The sequence below is a fragment of the Scylla paramamosain genome, chromosome 2 (assembly GCF_035594125.1).
Source record: "Scylla paramamosain isolate STU-SP2022 chromosome 2, ASM3559412v1, whole genome shotgun sequence".
In the NCBI taxonomy this organism is placed as follows: domain Eukaryota; kingdom Metazoa; phylum Arthropoda; class Malacostraca; order Decapoda; family Portunidae; genus Scylla; species Scylla paramamosain.
The window spans coordinates 19892501-19910000 of NC_087152.1; the positions used below are offsets into that span (position 1 = coordinate 19892501).

General features: G+C 39.8%; 1 protein-coding gene across 3 annotated transcripts in view; it reads right to left on the reverse strand.

Annotated features, from left to right (window-relative positions):
• The window catches only part of LOC135111652 (hemicentin-2-like), a 219245-nt gene that overhangs the window by 20910 nt on the left and 180835 nt on the right, over positions 1-17500 (reverse strand). Inside the window, exons 5-6 of one of the 3 annotated variants that reach the window (XM_064025196.1) lie at positions 5401-5663; positions 1626-1787 (exon numbers count right to left, since the gene is read on the reverse strand). In XM_064025196.1, the coding sequence (XP_063881266.1) occupies positions 1626-1787; positions 5401-5475 (237 nt within the window). In that variant the 5' untranslated portion in view covers positions 5476-5663. Of the gene's footprint in view, positions 1-1625; positions 1788-5400; positions 5869-17500 lie in introns of those variants that run through there. The other 2 variants (XM_064025186.1, XM_064025177.1) reach the window with 2 other exon arrangements.

Sequence of the window (17500 nt, forward strand, 5' to 3'; positions counted from 1 at the left end):
TGTGCAAAATTACCTGTGATACCAAGAAAAAAAAAACATGTTTGAGTTAAAAATTTCAAAAGTTTTGCATGAAGTTATATATTTTAGCAAAAGGGAAAGCAAAATTACCACCACCACCATCACCATTACCACCACCACCACCACCACCACCACCACCTCCACCACCACCACCACCACCAAGGGACGGAAATCAAGACATACATTTGGTACTGTCAGACTTGCCCTCGCTTCTAATTAAATCTCTCGAGACCATTCGCAGGAGGAAGCGTTGGAAGGTAAACAAAAATGAAGCAGAGGAAGTAGACATACCAGGGACACACACACACACTCTCTCTCTCTCTCTCTCTCTCTCTCTCTCTCTCTCTCTCTCTCTCTCTCTCTCTCTCTCTCTCTCTCTCTCTCTCTCTCTCTCTCTCTCTCTCTCTCTCTCTCTCTCTCTCTCTCTCTTAATTACAGCGGAATACACAGGCCGCGTCTCTCCCCTCGTTCCCTTTCAGTTATCGACGAGTAAAAAACCCAATAACAGTTAAATGAAACGCACTAAGCGAAATAAAAGAAGAATCGAACTCTGGACAATATAAAAAGAAAATAACAATAGATAAATACATTTGAACTTTGTCATAGAGAGAGAGAGAGAGAGAGAGAGAGAGAGAGAGAGAGAGAGAGAGAGAGAGAGAGAGAGAGAGAGAGAGAGAGAGAGAGAGAGAGAGAGAGAGAGAGAGAGAGAGAGAGAGAGAGAGAGAGAGGTTATAATTATGCAGTGCCACTATAAGGAAACCAACGTGCTCTTATCTTCAGTTAGAGGAAGAGGCTGTAATGAGACGAAAAAAAAAAAAAAACTGTCTCGTGCAAGATCCACAGAGGGATAACTTTGGGAGGCTGCGATTAACGTTCCCTTCCTCCCACTAGGTCTCTCTCTCTCTCTCTCTCTCTCTCTCTCTCTCTCTCTCTCTCTCTCTCTCTCTCTCTCTCTCTCTCTCTCTCTCTCTCTCTCTCTCTCTCTCTCTCTCTCTCTCTCTCTCTCTCTCTCTCTCTCTCTCTCCTGTCCTGTCCTGTCCTGTCCTGTCCTCCCTCCCCAGCACTTCAATCCTTCCTCCATTACTTCTTTCTAGTTGGTCGTTCGTCTCTCTCTCTCTCTCTCTCTCTCTCTCTCTCTCTCTCTCTCTCTCTCTCTCTCTCTCTCTCTCTCTCTCTCTCTCTCTCAGTCTGTCTGTACGTGTGTGTGTGTGTGTGTGTGTGTGTGTGTGTTTTCTTGCAATCTCTCTCCTTTAGCTCAGGCTTGTTCTACATTTACCTTCCCTCCCCCTTTTTTCTCGTTATTCTTCGTCCGCTCTGTTCGTTCATTCGTCATTTTCTCTCTCTCTCTCTCTCTCTCTCTCTCTCTCTCTCTCTCTCTCTCTCTCTCTCTCTCTCTCTCTCTCTCTCTCTCTCTCTCTCTGCTTAATCCTTCTTTCATCTATACCATGATCCTCTCACGTATTCATTCCGTCACTGCCTTTGTTCACTCCGTCCGTCCTTCCTTCGCCTGCGCATATGTTCCTTTCACGTAACTCATTCACTGATTTGCTCGCGAAATCCGTCGTTCTACCCTTCATTAGCACATTCACTCACTCACACCCGCTCACCTGACACTCGTAGACTCCCTCGTCCTCCAGCTTGAGGTATTTAATGGCGAGAGTCCACTTGGTGCTGCCCTCCGAGTGGTGCATGGTGAAGCGGCCCTCCTTCGTGTAGGTCAGGAGGCCCGAGGTGAGGATGTGCCAGTCCCGCCGCCTCACCCACGACACCTGTATCAGATGCCAAGGAAAGGGGAGGAGAAAGCTTTTAGTGCACTGGCTGGTTTACGAGAGAGAGAGAGAGAGAGAGAGAGAGAGAGAGAGAGAGAGAGAGAGAGAGAGAGAGAGAGAGAGAGAGAGAGAGAGAGGGGCGGGGGTCGAGATCTGAAGGGGCTTTTAAATTGACGACGCTAAACACATTACTGGAGAGGGAAAGAAAGGCCAATCACCTCCGTCACCACTGCCACAGTCACTGCCACCACTTCCACCATTTCCACCGCAGTTTCTTCCTCCTCCTCTTACTTTTTTACCACCATAGCTACCTTCTTTTCCCCCTCTTCTTCCTCCTCCTCTTCTTCCTGCTCCTCCATTTTCTCCTCCTCCTCCTCCACCTCCTCCCCCTTCTCCTCCTCCTCCTCCTCCTCCTCCTCCTCCTCCTCCTCCTCCTCCTCCTCCTCCTCCTCCTCCTCCTCCTCTTCCTTCTTTTACTCCTCCCCCTTCTACCAACCCCGTTACCTCCTCCTCCTCCTCCTCTTCCTTCTTTTCTACCATCATCGCTATTTCCTCCTCCTCCTCCTCCTCCTCCTCCATCTTTTTCACCATCATCGCTACTTCCTCCTCTCCCTCTTCTTTCTCCTCCTCCTCCTCCTCCTCCTCCTCCTCCTCCTCCTCCTCCTCTTCCTCCTCCTCTTCCTCCTCCTCCTCCTCCTCCAACCGTCTATAACTTTATTATTTTTATTTTATGTTGCAATGGGCCGGCGAGAAACTCACTTTCCACGCATATGCAAAGATGAGTTCTCTTGAACCACTTGGCAATAAAGAAAGAAAGGGAATATAAGAAAGCAAGGAGAAAAAAAAAAAAGAGGGTAGTGGAGAGGACAAAGAAGATCTGGAAAGAGGAAGAGGAAAGAACGCAGCTAGAACTCATCAAAAGATCATCTTAAAACTTTACTTCTTCAAGTGCTGCCTGGCATAACCTTCATCTTGCCCACTGACTCTCATAATCTTGTGTGTGTGTGTGTGTGTGTGTGTGTTGGTGTTCACGTACACACACACACACACACACACACACACACACACACACACACACACACACACACACACACACAGTTCCATATGTATGCATGCCCTCCACTAATGGATGGTATATGGAATTCTGAAAAGATGACACCCAACCCTGAGTGCCGCCATAAGTCATGTTTTTCTTCCCTTTCCTTCATCTTGCAAATCATTTCCTGGCGTGAGCAATGAGCGGCGGGGCGTATCGAGGCCAAGGGCGTGGTGGTGGAGAGCGGTGGGGCAGGAGCTTGTTCATTCACTGTGGTATTGTGTGCTTTTTTTTTTTTTTTTGGTGTGTAGCAATTAAATATTATAAGCCTGTCCCCCGTGTCGACATTCATCTCACTCTCCTCACACACGTGCACCACCTGGCCGCTTTACTGCCCACCTGCATTCATCCACTCTGCCTCCTGTTTTTATTTTGCATTTTAATTCCTTTGAGTTCGTTCACTCTTTTTTAATTTCCTTTGTCGTTTTCCCTGTCGCAGCGGTGAAGCTTCTGTCATTCGTGTTTTTTTCTCCCTTTTTTTTATCATCCTTTCCTACGAATTTCTGTCTGACGTGGACTTTCTATTCCTTCTGCCAGTTTTTCTTTTCGAGAGTTTCTTCTTCATTCCCTTTCCTCCTCCTCCTCCTTCAAATCACAGGAAGTCTGGGGATTGAAGTGAGTCTCCTGCGCCTCATACCTCTTATATCATGTGTGTGTGTGTGTGTGTGTGTGTGTGTGTGTGTGTGTGTGTGTGTGTGTGTGTGTGTGTGTGTGTGTGTGTGTGTGTGTGTGTGTGTGTGTGTGTGTGTGTGTGTGTGTGTGTGTGTGTGTGTGTGTGTGTGTGTGTGTGTGTGTGTGTGGTTTGTGGTGAAAGGGAAAAAGCAAGTCCACGGATTTTCTATTATTTTTCTTGATTTCCATTAGTGCCCATACAATTTTATAAATGGTTCCGTAAATCAAACACATCATGTGCATACGTATGTGAATGATATCCATATTTCAAGGCTGCATTAAAGTTCATATGAACCCTTACCGGCACTCGGGGGCACAGTAGCTAGAAAAAGAAAGAACCAGAGAAATGCTGCCTAGCGCCTCTCACAGACGTGCTCTCATAACGTCTTCAGGGGTAGTGTAATGCTATATATATATATATATATATATATATATATATATATATATATATATATATATATATATATATATATATATATATATATATATATATATATATATATATATATACTCGTATATATATGTGTGTGTGTGTGTGTGTGTGTGTGTGTGTGTAGTTATACTCATAGTACACAAGTCCGTGAAATACGCCCCACTTGTCCTGTCTCCGAATCAGTATTTATCCAGTCAGCTTTATTACTACTAAGTGAGATTACTACTAAGATTACTACTAAGTGAGGACCTCGCTGTTCTAAATATTCATCCAAGTCATTCACCTCTACCTCCTCCTCCTGCTCCTCCTCCTCCTCCTCATTCTTTCACTTATCTCCCCTCCTACCTACATCGTCATTATCTGGAATCAAGCCCCCATTTTCGCGAGGTTTTCGAGTCATCTTGAGATCATCAGGAAAATTATGCCACTAAATAGTTCGATGCCAGGAAGAGGCCGCCGGGGACGAAACTGGAGGGGACGATTCAATTTACCGTCTAGTTAAGGACAAAGGCCGGGACTGCTCTGCTGCTCTGGACTGAACAGTTCATGTCACTTAGATATTCGATAGCAATGTGTGTGTGTGTGTGTGTGTGTTCTCGTAATCCTGGTTGCATGTTGTCACTGTTTGTTTTCCTGTGTGTCCGTCGCCGTGAACACGGCAGGGAATGAGGAGACAACTGACGGCAAATTTTAAAGCCTCAGATCGTATGTCTTGAATTACCGTGTGTGTGTGTGTGTGTGTGTGTGTGTGTGTGTGTGTGTGTGTGTGTGTGTGTGTGTATGTGTGTGTGCGTGAGATTCTCGTTGTTATGTGAATTCTGACATGCTCGTGATCTCTCCCAATGCTGCGATAACTGTATTTATTCCAAAAGTCTACATTCTCGTTCCCAACCACGTCTTTCCTTCCCTTTCGTTCTCCCCGTCGGCCCTTCTTTGTCTAGGTGTTATGAAGTACATTTAACACTACCATCATCATGAGCACTAAGCCTGTCACCACTGCTGCCCATGCTACTTCGTTTTTACCATTCTTCCACTTCTATCTGCTCTACCATTATTATAACTTCCCATTGTCTCCACTCCTCCTCCCTCATGAGCACCAGCGCCACAACAACTTCACAGTCTTGGCAAGGTAAACAAATCTAGATTGATGGTTAGTTGATGTTTAGCACGTAATGCCTCAAGTTTACCTGCAAGTTAGGGCGTCCCCTCAGGCATGCCAGCCTCACACGGAGAGGGTTGCCGGAGGTTGAAAAATGAATGGTTGCAGTATCATAGTTTCCTACTGTTATTGAACGAGAGCTCTCACAAAATGTTTTATACATCCAAGAGTTGGTAGAGAGGAGAACAATGCGTTATGATGGCTACACTATTGTTGCCTTTCTGAGTGGCCGCCCCCTAGCCGCCCACCTTACCTGTCGCTCCATGGAGTGGTGAGTGACGCACGGCAGGAACACAGACGAGCCTAGCTGTGCCGTGATGTTGATCATGCTGTTGTTTCTGGCGGTGGCTCCGAGGATGGGTGCCGCCACTTCCTCCACCACCGGCGTGGGGGCCTCGGTGGTTGGGGTTGTGGTGGACAGGTTCTGAGCTGACGTTATTGTTGTTGTTGTGGACGACGGCCCCGGGGAAGGCGACGCCGTCACAAGGACAGGTTCCTGGGTGGTCCTGATCGGTTCTGAAGAAATGGAAAGGCACTTTATGACGCAAGACACGCAAAATAACACTTGGCAGAGGCGGTCACCACGGCAATCTTGTGAGAGAATGTGCGTGGTGCTTCTGGGAATTATATTTATACGTCCTTCCATAATGTATATTCATGTTTACCCGGAGGTGTATTTCATTTTCTCGTTTCTCCCTAATGGATACTAAGATGGATATATGTTAAAATTGTTACTTAGAGAATTCTGCGCTCCCATTACATCCCAAAACACAGATATACAATATTATTGTCGTTAACCTTACGTTAATCTTACCTGTACTAGATTGATACATATCACAAAAAGATGCTGTTATGACAGTCGCTTTTAATAATGTTGATACAATTCAGCCGCCTTGTCTACCCATAGCGATTAGGAGTGCAGTGACCTGATAAGAAGCAAGGCGAGGTGGCATGTCTAATGTGACCCTTGAACTGCCACCCATTGCAATAATTCGTTCCTTTCACAGGCTAAACCAGCACTTCATCACGCATGCAGGTTTCCGAATTATATTTTTGCTATTAACTTAACAGTGTGTCTTCTCATTAATGCAAAGCAAACAAATCAGCATTGGTGCTTGTTTGAGAAGCTAATTTCAATCTTTTGTGCAAATTTATTAGTAGTTGGTATTTAAACAGTCTCTCTCTCTCTCTCTCTCTCTCTCTCTCTCTCTCTCTCTCTCTCTCTCTCTCTCTCTCTCTCTCTCTCTCTCTCTCTCTCTCTCTGCATGTTGTTTTTTGTGTTCATAGAGATATACACAGAAACGAAAACATGCTTCCTTTATCCAATTTTACGCTTCACTTACACCATTCTTCTTCCCTCCACATGTATTCTTTTATACTTTTTCATATTCTTTTGTATATATGTAAAAGTTGTTTCCCCTGCCTCTGAATACTGTACGAGTATGCCCCTTTGCTCTGCTACTGTTATACGTATCTGTCAATGGCTGCCATTTTGTTATTTAAGTAATCGTCATTCGTTCTGTGTTTATTTAAGTTTCGTTTAGTAGGTAGCTCAGATATTACTGCTTTTGTTTGTTTCACTGAGAACATTATTTGTTCAGTTCAGTTCTCAAGGTGTTGTGTCATCCATTTCTTTTAAAAAAAATCTAAGTCTCATTTATGTTGGGAAACTGAATAAGGCTGAGTGTTTCTGAGTTCACAGTGAAATGGATGAAAGATGTGTTTCTCATTAAATTGAGTGTTAGCAAAATGTGTAAAATAGTATGAGAATCGTCCAGGGGAAAATCAAGTGGAGGAGGAAAGTGGCATACGGTAGACAGGTAACAATTTCAGAATATAGTCGTGTTTAGAGATGAAGTGCCAGCTTAGTTTTGCTGCACTGACGAATTGCGTATGCTGCGGCCTGGCAGTCCTGTGGTATTACATGTAACGAAGAAGACGGACTAATGACTTTCCCTGCCCTCCCCCGCCCGTCTCTCTCTCTCTCTCTCAAGTTCCGAACTCTGATCCACGTTCCTGAACTAGTGATGAATCGGACTCAGTAGCTGCCGTGATGTAACAGCCACACGGTACTAGTGATATTTCCTGTGTTGAGAGGGAGGGGTAATTACAGTAGTGAACGTTGTCTGATAGGTGTATGCGATAACATTTGGGTATTTTTTTTCTTAAATCGCATGTTAAATTTGATTAACTACTGGTCAGTTGATGAACAAAGAGAGGAGGAACTGTCACTGATCCCTGAGAGTCTCTTTACCCAAACCCCTTTCCTAGAATAACACATCTATACACTTGCCGGTGCGGTGATGTCACTTTATTATTATCACTATCCTTATTCCTCGTTTCATTGTTTAGTTAGCTGCTACGTATTTGTTTTTTATTATTTACTTATTTACTTATTTTTGTTTAGTGATCGTTTGCGAAATATAAATATAATCATATTCTGAATTCGGTTAATCGGTTATCAGGAAAAGTTTTTTTTTTTTTTTTAACACCCTGTGAGCATTAAATCCGCGGGTAACAACAACAGCGTGAACAGTTTATACACTGGCGGTGCAGATCACAGGAAGATCAGCCATTCCAGCTACAGAAAGGATGGGTTAGGTTACGTGTCTGTCTCTACTTAACAGTTTATGTTCGTATCTATTTACTATCTATATCCTATCTCCAGGGTGGATGATCTTGTGGTCGGGTGGCGGTATACAGATGACTGCCTCTTAATACTGAATTACGCTATGTAACACGATTTTTTGTGTTTGAGAAGCAATTGTTATTTTTCAACTTTTTTCATTGCAAAACAATAGAAAATGTGCATTATTCCTGTCAAACTTTGCTTTTGTGGCTTTTAGAATGATTTTCTGTCCCAAAATAGCTAAATTTCACCATTTTTTTCCAGATGCTGTCACAAAGAACTTCTTTGCTCTTGTCTTAATGGATTGACCACATATGTAGCAGAATGCATCTGGAGAATGATTGCAGTCTCTTGATGGCATTTCATTTCTTGTGATATCTTCTCTGGCAGCCAAAGCAGAACTTTATTGGTGGTCTGCAAGTTCCTACTTTTATATTATTAAGCAGTACTCTAGAATATTCCTAGTCTTTCTAGAATGTGTTCCAGAATGTTCTCAATCTTTCTAAAATATTCTTGAGCCTAGTTTAAAATATTCTGAATCATTCTAGAAAATTCTTGGAGATTCTAGATAATTCTTGATACTTTTACGTATTTACTACTGTTTTCTAGAAAGCTCTAGAATATTCTGGAAATGTTTACATTGAATAGAATGTTCAAAAATGTTCTAGAAACTTCTAAAAGTGCCTGGTAGAACATTCAGGAAGATTTGAGAAGTTTTCTGAAATGTAAGCAAATTCTTCTAAATAAGAAAAATTTCTTGCTAGGTCTGGTTACTTCAAGAATGATCTTATTAAAAAAAAAATCTTTAGAAAACTTTATATTCTTTTTTTCATTGTTTTAACTTATTTGCAACATTTCAAAAGCAATTGGATAAGCAACTGAGATTTTGCAAAGGTCTTTACCTGACATGAAAACCAACAGTAACCCATACTATAATGAAATAAGGCAAATATGTAAATTCATTGCTTTAACCACAAAAGCAGTTTTAAGAGCAAAATAACTTGCAAACTATCCTCCTACAGCTCTATTCTTCTTTCTGTAACTTCATCTCAAGTTTCCTTTCTGACCATTCTTTTGCTGCAGTGGTAGATGGTCACAGTTCTTCTCCTAGATTTGTTAACAGTGGTGTTCCTCGGGGTTCTGTCCTGTTACCCACTGTCTTCCTATTATTCATCAATGATCTTTCTAAGCCAAACTTCTTGTCCATCCACTCCTACGCTGATGATACCACCCTGCACTTTTCTACTTCTTTTCGTAGACGTCCAACCCTTCAATAAGTAAACAGTTCTCGCAGGGAAGCCACAGAACGCCTGGTTTCTAATCTCTCTAAAATTTCTGATTGGAGCAGAGGAAACTTCGTATTGTTCAATGCCTCAAAAACTCAATTCCTCCAATCTATCAACTCGACACAATCTTTCAGACAACTATCCCCTCCTCTTCAATTACACCCAACTGGCCCCCTCTTCTGCAGTGAATATCCTCGGTCTGTCCTTTAGTTATATTCTAAACTGGAATCTTCACATCTCTTCTCTAGCTAAAACAGCTTCTGTGAAGTTTGGTATTCTCAGTCGTCTTCGCAAGTTTTTTTTTCACCCTTCCAGCTGCTAACTCAATACAGGGGCCTTATCTCTCCATGTGTGAGGTATGCTTCACATGTATGGGGGTTCCATTCATACCGCTCTTTTAGACGGGGTGGAATCAAAAGCTTTTCCTCTTATCAACTCCTCTCCTTTAACTGACTGTATTCAGTCTCTCTCTTATCGCCGCAATGATGCATCTCTTGCTATCTTCTACCGCTATTTTCATGCCAACTGCACTTCTGATATTGCTAACTGCATGTCTCCCTTCCTTCCGGGTCCTCGCTGCACGAGACTTACTTCTTTCTCTTACCCCTATTCTGTCCTTCTCTCTAATGCAAGAGTATTTTCAGTCATTCATCCCTTTCTCTAGTAAACTCTGGAATCCCTGCCTTTTTATGTATATCCTCCTTCCTGTGATTTGAACTCTTTCAGGAGGGAGGTTTCAAAACACTTATCGTGTAATTTCTGACTGCTGCTTTGGACTCTACTCAGGGACTGGTACCTCAGTGGGCCTTTTTTTTTTTTTTTTATTATTATGTTTTTGTTGTTTTTGGCCGGTTTTCCCTCCTACATGGAAAAAAAACTCAAATCTTTTGTTTTTACTCTAGATTACTTCTTAATTGCTTGTTTAAACTGATTTACATATAAATATGAAAAATAAGTAAATAATAAAACCACTAATAAAACAATAAACCCACCAAAAAACAATAAAACCCTAAAAAAAAGTGGGCTAGGTTTTTTTTAAACTCGGATTTTTTCCAGTCTTGTCCCAAAGGCAATGATGACAGGGAAACTAGGTAAAGCCGCCTTGGAGATCCATCAAAAAGGCCATCATTTTGAAGTCTCAGATAACTTCCCAACCGTTCTCTTCATATTTCAAGGCATCTAGCAAGATCTTGATATTATTGTATTCCTCTGAGCTTGACAGAGTGAACGAGGGGAAGAGATGGATACATGTTCCCGTTATGAAGTAGCACTGCCTTGAAGCTCCTGCACGAGCTGTCGATGAACAGGCGTTATTTGTTACAGGCGATTCCAATTGCCTCAAACAGACCGGTGATGAAAATAAAGCTCATATTGACAAGTAAAAATGCTTGAAAAATACTGGTGACGCTTTCTCTGACTTGATATTTTCACACTTTCATCTAACAAATTCCACTGCTTGAGTCTCGACGTCAAAAGCTCGGCATTGGACTTTGTGAGACCAAGATCTCTCATCAGATCGTTAATGTTATTTTGATTAAAGGTTTCTCTCCTCAGTTGTGCCTCTGAAATCTGGATCAATGGCTTCATCTTCTTCTGAACTGTTTTTCCTTTCTAAAAACTGCTGCTCTCTCTTTGGAGAAGTGAGTACGGGGAGCTCAGAGCAGTGTGGCACTGGCACCATGGATAACATAAGGTCTGGATATCACTGTCCAGATCAGAAAAAATAAATAAATAAATAAGTAAACAAAAAGTTTAAAGGGAATAATTGTCATTTTCTTTGATTTCTAGATAAAAACAATTATGGTCTGACCATTTTGAATTGAATGTTTAGGTGTCCTTATCCTTTCTGGGGACTCCCCGGCCTGCGGCTCTGCCACACTTGTACCAAGACACACTTTATGTCAGGTACTTCCTACCTCAAAATTGAATAGTGTTGTAGTATATATATTCACTGTGATGCTCTAAAAAGGCAAGTTAGTGTAATATGTTTTTTTTTTTTATGATACTTGCAATTTTTTTTCTTTGCAAACACCAAAATACTTTGCAACGTTTCCTCCAGGCGTTGTCACGTCTCAGTGGGTGACCGTGTTAATCCATGGTCACTTCCTCTTGCACCGCCAGCCATGTTGGAAGCTACCTCTCCCGCTCGCTCTTGTCACCAAAGCCGAGAAAAAGAACTTATTTACTCAGTAAATAAGTATTTTTTTGGAAGAAAAAGCTAATAGGGGGTCATTACCTGACCCTTCAAGAGCTGTTTCCCAAACAGCAAAAGCCACCAGCGTGCCCTGACCTTTACCTCGATGGTGGTGTGGAAAAAAAGTCGTAACTAAAGAATAGAAATATAATATCATAGTTTAAAGGAAATATCATGTCTAAAAGGAAACCTATCACATTTAAAAGAAATTCACACTGGAGAGAGAGAGAGAGAGAGAGAGAGAGAGAGAGAGAGAGAGAGAGAGAGAGAGAGAGAGAGAGAGAGAGAGAGAGAGAGAGAGAGAGGGGGGGGGGTAGGGGGGACAGGGGAGGCAGTATGACTGATTGACAGGCAAATTTTTCTCAAATTTTAATGATTCATTGGCAAGTATAGATCTCTGATAGAAATAAATTTGCATGAAAAAGACGGAGAGAGAGAGAGAGAGAGAGAGAGAGAGAGAGAGAGAGAGAGAGAGAGAGAGAGAGAGAGAGAGAGAGAGAGAGAGAGGTGTATGGGGTGCAAGGTTATCAACGACACAGGCTCTAATTTGATAATTGCCTAGTACAGTGTTTTGACAGAGCCGCAAGCTGGGGAATCCCCAGTAAGGACAACACCTAAACGCTCAATTAAAAATGATCAGATCATAGGAAATAACATTTACTGACAAAAAAAAAAAAATAAATAAAAAACCACGGTGATAAGTACGAGTATATTTGATGCAAGTATCCACAGCATCAGAACGTGAAAAGCGTGTGGTGGAAACAAAATTTCGCGGTGACAGAAAACCCGACACACCTCAGTCGAACGTATGCAGTTTCCACTGGCAAGGCATGTTGCTGTCAGTCTTAGTAATGTTGATAATGATGACGATGATGATGATAAGAGTAATAATAATAGTAATAATAATAACAACAACAAGAACAATAATAATAATAATAATAATAATAATAATAATAATAATAATAATAATAATAATAATAAATTAAGAATAAGGGTAACAAGGTAATATTGTTGAAATATTTGTAACTAGCTGAAAAGTAAGGGTGAAGAGAGACACGAATGTCACAGACTGGCTTTTCTCGCCTTGCTTCTCTGGTGATGAACTTTTTTCTTCGGGAATCAACTCAATCTTTGTTTCTTAGTGACATTAGTGGTAATGGTGATGATGATAATAGTGATGGTGTTGACGATGATTACCACAACCACAATAATAGTAATAATAATTATAACAATGATTATAATCAGAAAAGGAATTGGTATTTTTTCCGAAAGAAGCACACACTATGGGGCCACGACCCTTCAGTCAATCTGACCTCTGTTCAGCGACAAGATGTAAAGTATTTTACTGATACACTTTGATAACATCAAGATTTTTAAAACATTCATATTTCGACGGCGGTTATCAATGATATCGTATAGGAGACAGATATACAGACAGAGATATATGCAGAACTCTTCAAGTACTTTAAGTGTCTACAAACTATGCCAGCTCCTATATGTATACACTTCTTTTATCGCCATTGATGTTGGCAGGATTTCCGTCCTAATATCCTGCGATGATTGTTAGGTTTTAGGGATACTGGATGGCTGGCGAGCATCATCCTGTATAGGATGAGAATTACTTCACCTTCCTGTGTGGATGAGGTGTTGGTGAGACATAATGAAATGTTTTGTGTGTGAACCATGTTCATGACCTCTTTGTTTGGTATTGTGATGCATCTATGGCAACTTTAAATACAAGATCGGCTGCGTAAGGATAGGCATGGATGTGATGATTTTTAGTCTTGTATATTTCTTCTGGAGTATGTTTTCTAATCAGTTGAGAGGCATGACAACGTCATGTTACATCTCCTTGTGCTCAATGAATGGCAGCCTTGGATGCAGGATGCGAGTAATGTATTTTTCCTAGATTGTCTCATATTTACATTTTTCTTTTAGTTTATCAGTAGAGAGCCGGCCGGGTTGCTTTAGCCTTGTGATGTCCTTGTTTCTTATCACCGATGTTTGTGCAGCGATTACAGCCAGATTGCTATTTTTCCTTCATATTAAACACTGGACGCTTGTGTACGAATCATGCTTCTTAGTTTAAAAACCATGATTTAAAGGTTTAATAAAAGACAGAAAAAAAAGAAGGTAATTAAGGAAACTTAGCGACGATAATATATATCGTTCACTGGCTTCAGTTTTACTGATACTGATCTTGTTAATAAAAATAATGAATATGATATTATAATTCTAGTAATCAAATATTTATGATGAAGAAAGGGGGGAAAAATCAAGATTACGGAGTAGTGAATGGCAATAACTAAATATAGCGAAGGTCGTGCTAGTGATAATGGCATTAACAACGATAGTTATAAAGATAATACTCATAAAAGAGAACGAAAGTGATAGTGATAATGAAGGAATTGCGGAAAATTATTATTATGGTGATGATAATAATAACAATAATAGTGATTATAATAATAATAATAATAATAATAATAATAATAATAATAATAATAATAATAATAATAATAATAAAGCGAGTAGTAGTGGACATAATAAGATTGTAATGGCAGTAGGAGTAACAAAGATAACTAAAATATTTAATAATAAACAAATAAATAAAAGCATGCCCTATACTGCCACTAAATCACCGAAGCGGACACCAGAAAAATGAGCACGCAAAACTCCCTCAGTACAGACGTGTCCTGAACATCTATTAAGAAATATAAAGAAAACGAGATCATTAATTCTTCTTATAGGTTTTTTCCTAAAATATTTGCACCTTGCTTTGATCCATGGTGTGATATTCCAGGTCTACAAGAAGATAACGTGCTGGAAATCTGTTTCCCCTAATGTCCTTTGGTGATGAAATTCTCTCCAATATGATTATAGAGAATCTCGTCTCTTGCCTTAAAAAGTAAAATCTGATGATAAACTTGTGAAATGGATATACACTAGTTATGAGATCCTACTTGTCAAATACAATAATGTTTGTAACGCAACGCGGGTATTGTGTTGGGTGTTAGAGGAATTGCGGAAATTTTAGACGGTGTAATATTGGGTAAGATATAACAGCCGGACTCCAGAACATTGTCCACTAATGTTTTGATGTGTTGGTAAGCGACAAAAAATGGAATATCTGTCAATAATTGAATCGGCTCCACCATCATTGTGCAAAACAAATTGATAACATATTGTTATTAATATCAACGAGAATATAATTTTTGGAGATATAGGGATCAAGATATATTTTGTTAATGATATAGAACGGAAGCTCGAACATTTTCTTACTAAAACTTGCCAAGAAAAAATATTCTTAATAAGAAATTCATCACCTGCTCCCATATAAAAAATTACCATTCATTCAGAAAAAATCAGAATAAGTAGCTGATCACAAAACCAGATAAATAAAGAGGAGGAAAATATTAATAGAAATGGGTACCTGAACAATTCAATGTTCAAGAATAATCTAAATATAGTTTAGATTATAAAATGCTTAAAACCTAAAGAAAAAAAAAAAAAAAGCAGGTTAAAATTGCTTGTCCGAACTTCTTAATATTTTTCATGAGATTTTTTTTATTCATTTATTAATTTTTCTAGCAGATTTTTATATGTTCTGAATTGATAGTCTTGCTTTTCTTCCTAGTCACTTTTTTTTTCACACCTTCCCCACACCGTGAAAAAATAGTGATTGCCAAGGAAAAAGCAAGACATTAAAGCAAAACATATTTAAACACATCAGAAAATAAATTATTTCACCAACGGTAATGAGACTGCTCCCTCTGAACACCCCCAGGGGTCACGCTTATTACTGTGCTTGTCTGTTGGTCAGGTAACACTGAAGAACTATCAAAAAATGAATCAGAATCAAGCCGTATTCCATCCTAACATCATAAGGCTTAACCAACGTCATTACGTTGCTTATCTTCGCTTTATAAAAAAAAAAAAAAAAACGTAATCGGATGTTACAATCAAACTTTAGTCTCCACTGGGCCAACCTCTTAAAAAATCACGCTGTGTCGCTCATCAATTTCGTGGCTACTTAAAACTAAATCAGGCTAACTGCGGCCCTGAGTGAGTTACAGCGTGGCGCGCAGCGGACCACTGTCCTGCACCACTGTTTTTTGCGGAACGCTCACAATAAAATAATGAATTTAGGTTAATAATAAATTCACACAGTAAGTCGTTCAGTCCTACCTCATACTGTAACTGAATGGGGTCGATTTAATCTCCAGCAACCTTCAGAAACAATTTTTTTATGAGAATCAAACTGGAGATCAGTGTGTAAATATTATGTACACTGAATTGCATAGACGAGTGCGATTGTTTACTGAAATTGTGCGATATATATATATATATATATATATATATATATATATATATATATATATATATATATATATATATATATATATATATATATATATATATATATATATATATATATATATATATATATATATATATATATATATATATATATATATATTAAAGATCTGATTGGTTCTTGAAAGAAGCATAAGAGCAGAAGGGTTTATAAAAACAAGAAAATTTGTAAGAAGTCGTTATTTCCTTTACGCATTTCACAAATATGGCGCCGGAGGTCATAAGTGATCCTTGCAGGGCGAAGAGGAGCAGTGAGGGGTCCGCCTCCCCTGAATCGTGAAGTATTTCCTCCATAGAAAACAATATATTTTTTTTTTATTATTTCTTAAGCAAAATTCGTCATGCATATTTTCTTATATACATCTTCAAAGACATCTGTTGAAAGCCTAAACCAGTTTCCAAGGTAAGATTACTCATACCGTTTCAAAATGCATTGAAACTTATTTTTCTCAGCATCGAAACTTTGTCTTAACTGTGTAAATTTCATAATCGCTCATTTACATAGAGCGTGTGGTGAGTAACTGTCTCCAACTTTGCAAAATGGTTGACGTAATTGTAATCATGAAGGTGATCCTCTTCTTGCAGATTTAGCACATGTCAATAAATTCTTGGAGGGGGAGCAGGAAACAACACTTCCACGCAAATCTGATTTAGTACTTTCATGAGAAGGTAAAATGAAAAAAAAAAAAAAAATTTTAATGAGTCAGATTTAATTAATTCTACTTGTTTACTTATTTACTTATTTATCAATCTAGCTATATAATTATTTATTAATTTATATGTATGTTTTTTTTTCATTTTTTCATGATTCATTTATTTACTTTATCATTTTTTTTTTGTGTGCCCCATACGCTGTCCAAAAACTATTTAAAAAAATAATAATTTTGATGTATGATTGATTCTTTGTTGGAATTTGCCACATAATCAAAAGCTCACATTTGAGCAAATGTTCTTAAAATGCACTAATTTTGTTTTCCTCGTTGTGTCCTTAGGAGTATGATAAACTTTTACCTACAGTCTGAAAGCAAACTCGTTCCTGACTGTGCTTAGGGATAACCGCTTCTGTAAACACCCTGAAGGTTTGGTATTGTGTGGGTTCAGTCTTCACAACAACCATCTAATTTTAGTCTTTGCATCTCTCTCTCTCTCTCTCTCTCTCTCTCTCTCTCTCTCTCTCTCTCTCTCTCTCTCTCTCTCTCTCTCTCTCGCCTTTTACCCACACACACACACACACACACACACCGCGTAGTGTAGTGGTTAGTACGCTCGGCTCACTACCAAGAAGGACAGGGTTCGAATCCCGGGAGCGTCGAGGCAAATGGGTGAGCCTCTTACTGTGTAGCCCCTGTTCACCTAGCAGCAAGTAGGTACGGGATGTAAACCGAGGGGCTGTGACCTCGCTATCCCGGTGTGTGGTGTGTAAGTGGTCTCAGTCCTACCCAAAGATAGGTCAGTATGAGCTCTGAGCTCTTTCCATAGAGTAACGACTGGCTGGGTGACCAGCAGACGATTGTAGGTGAAACACACATACACACACACACACACACACACACACACACACTCACACACTATAGCACATAATATTTGAGAGAAAAGAGTCAGCCTCAAGGCATAATCATTTACATGTAGCTCGGCTTTGGTATTCATGGACGTGAAAGTTAATGAAAGCTTATATGTTACTGACCGGCTATAACGTACACAAGTGTGGCGTGTGGTGGCTGCCCAAAACCCGAAATGCTTAGGAGGTGCAGTGCATGTTGCCTAAAGTATTGACTCTCCAGAACAGCGGCGAACGGCTCAAACATTTCTTGTTGGTATATATTAAGGTTGCTTATGCTCCTTCTTGATTAATTTTGCATGTATGAATAAA